Raw genomic sequence first — 1,109 nt, forward strand, 5'->3', positions numbered from 1 at the left:
CAAATGTTTTTGTGTAGGCAGTTGTAGTGGTGATAAGGTTGGCACCACTTTTCGCGGCGTATTGACCACGGCGGTCACGGATTTTGACTGCAAAGGGCAAAGCAAATGCCGCCAGGATGGACATCGATGAGTCGCCAGCAATGTTCTTGGTGGATAGAACACCACGACAATTTCTTCGTGTATTTTGTTGGTATCATCTCCACGGCTATTATTGTCGAAATAGCGATAGTACATGTTCAGTATCTCTCTCCAGATAAACTGCTGGGTGAACGAAGAAACATAATTTATTCTCTTGTATCTATTTAGGGTAGACTCCGATTCTACTGTAACAATATTTGAAAACAATTGTAATCCTAGAATTTACCGGTAATCGAAAAATGTACGCATAAAAACAGTATAAACCGGTAATTTACTGCGGTGCCAAAATGACCTGGGCGTTGGAAGCCTCACTTCTCAAAATTAGCAATGGAGCATCAATTGGAGCAGCTACTTCGAAGCAGAATTGGACCCCCACTAAGCATATTGCCTGGCTGTCACAGGCGCACGGTAACGCATTTTTGGATATGTGCTATCATCAATATATTTTACCTAACCGTCTAGTTGTAGACGTTCAGATGTCGACGATGGAGAGCGTGGAACCTAGCGTCCTGTAACCACGTCGACTATTGCGTGGAGCAACTCGACCTCGATGAGATGAAGAGATTCATCGGAGAGCAATCGAAAAGAGGACAAAAAGACGCGGCCATCGGTCAAGTTGGGAGGCATGTAGCGAAGTCGTTCGTAGATTCGAAGGTAGGGTTTGAGTAGCGAAACATTCCTGACTTACTGACATGGGATGGTATAGCTGTGTAGAACGATGGTAGTCCTGAGAAAGGATAACCTATTGAATTTAGCTATTTTGCGCAGACGGCTGTTTATTCTTCAAAACAAAGGCATCCTTGAGGCCAGCGACTCCGGACTTCCGAGCAAAGACTATTACACGCGCAATATACAAGCTTTAACGAGTATGGTCCGAAGAATCCAGCAATTGCTAGTGTGGCGAAGCGCGGTGAACACTTTGCCGACAAAGGGGCGTATAGTGAGACCCGGACTTGGGGGTCATCTTCTAG

The 1,109-nt window shown here is 45.3% G+C and overlaps 1 protein-coding gene across 1 annotated transcript; it reads left to right on the top strand.

Annotated features, from left to right (window-relative positions):
* Positions 1 to 425: 425 nt before the first annotated feature.
* PPTG_20792 (hypothetical protein) lies at positions 426 to 653 on the top strand (the record flags this gene model as incomplete). Its single annotated transcript, XM_008892991.1, has 2 exons — positions 426 to 546; positions 607 to 653. The coding sequence occupies 2 exons, from the start codon at positions 426 to 428 to the stop codon at positions 651 to 653; spliced, it is 168 nt and encodes a 55-aa protein (XP_008891239.1).
* Positions 654 to 1,109: the final 456 nt, after the last annotated feature.

The sequence above is a fragment of the Phytophthora parasitica genome (assembly GCF_000247585.1).
Source record: "Phytophthora parasitica INRA-310 unplaced genomic scaffold supercont2.1, whole genome shotgun sequence".
NCBI classification, from domain to species: Eukaryota; Oomycota; class Peronosporomycetes; order Peronosporales; family Peronosporaceae; genus Phytophthora; species Phytophthora nicotianae.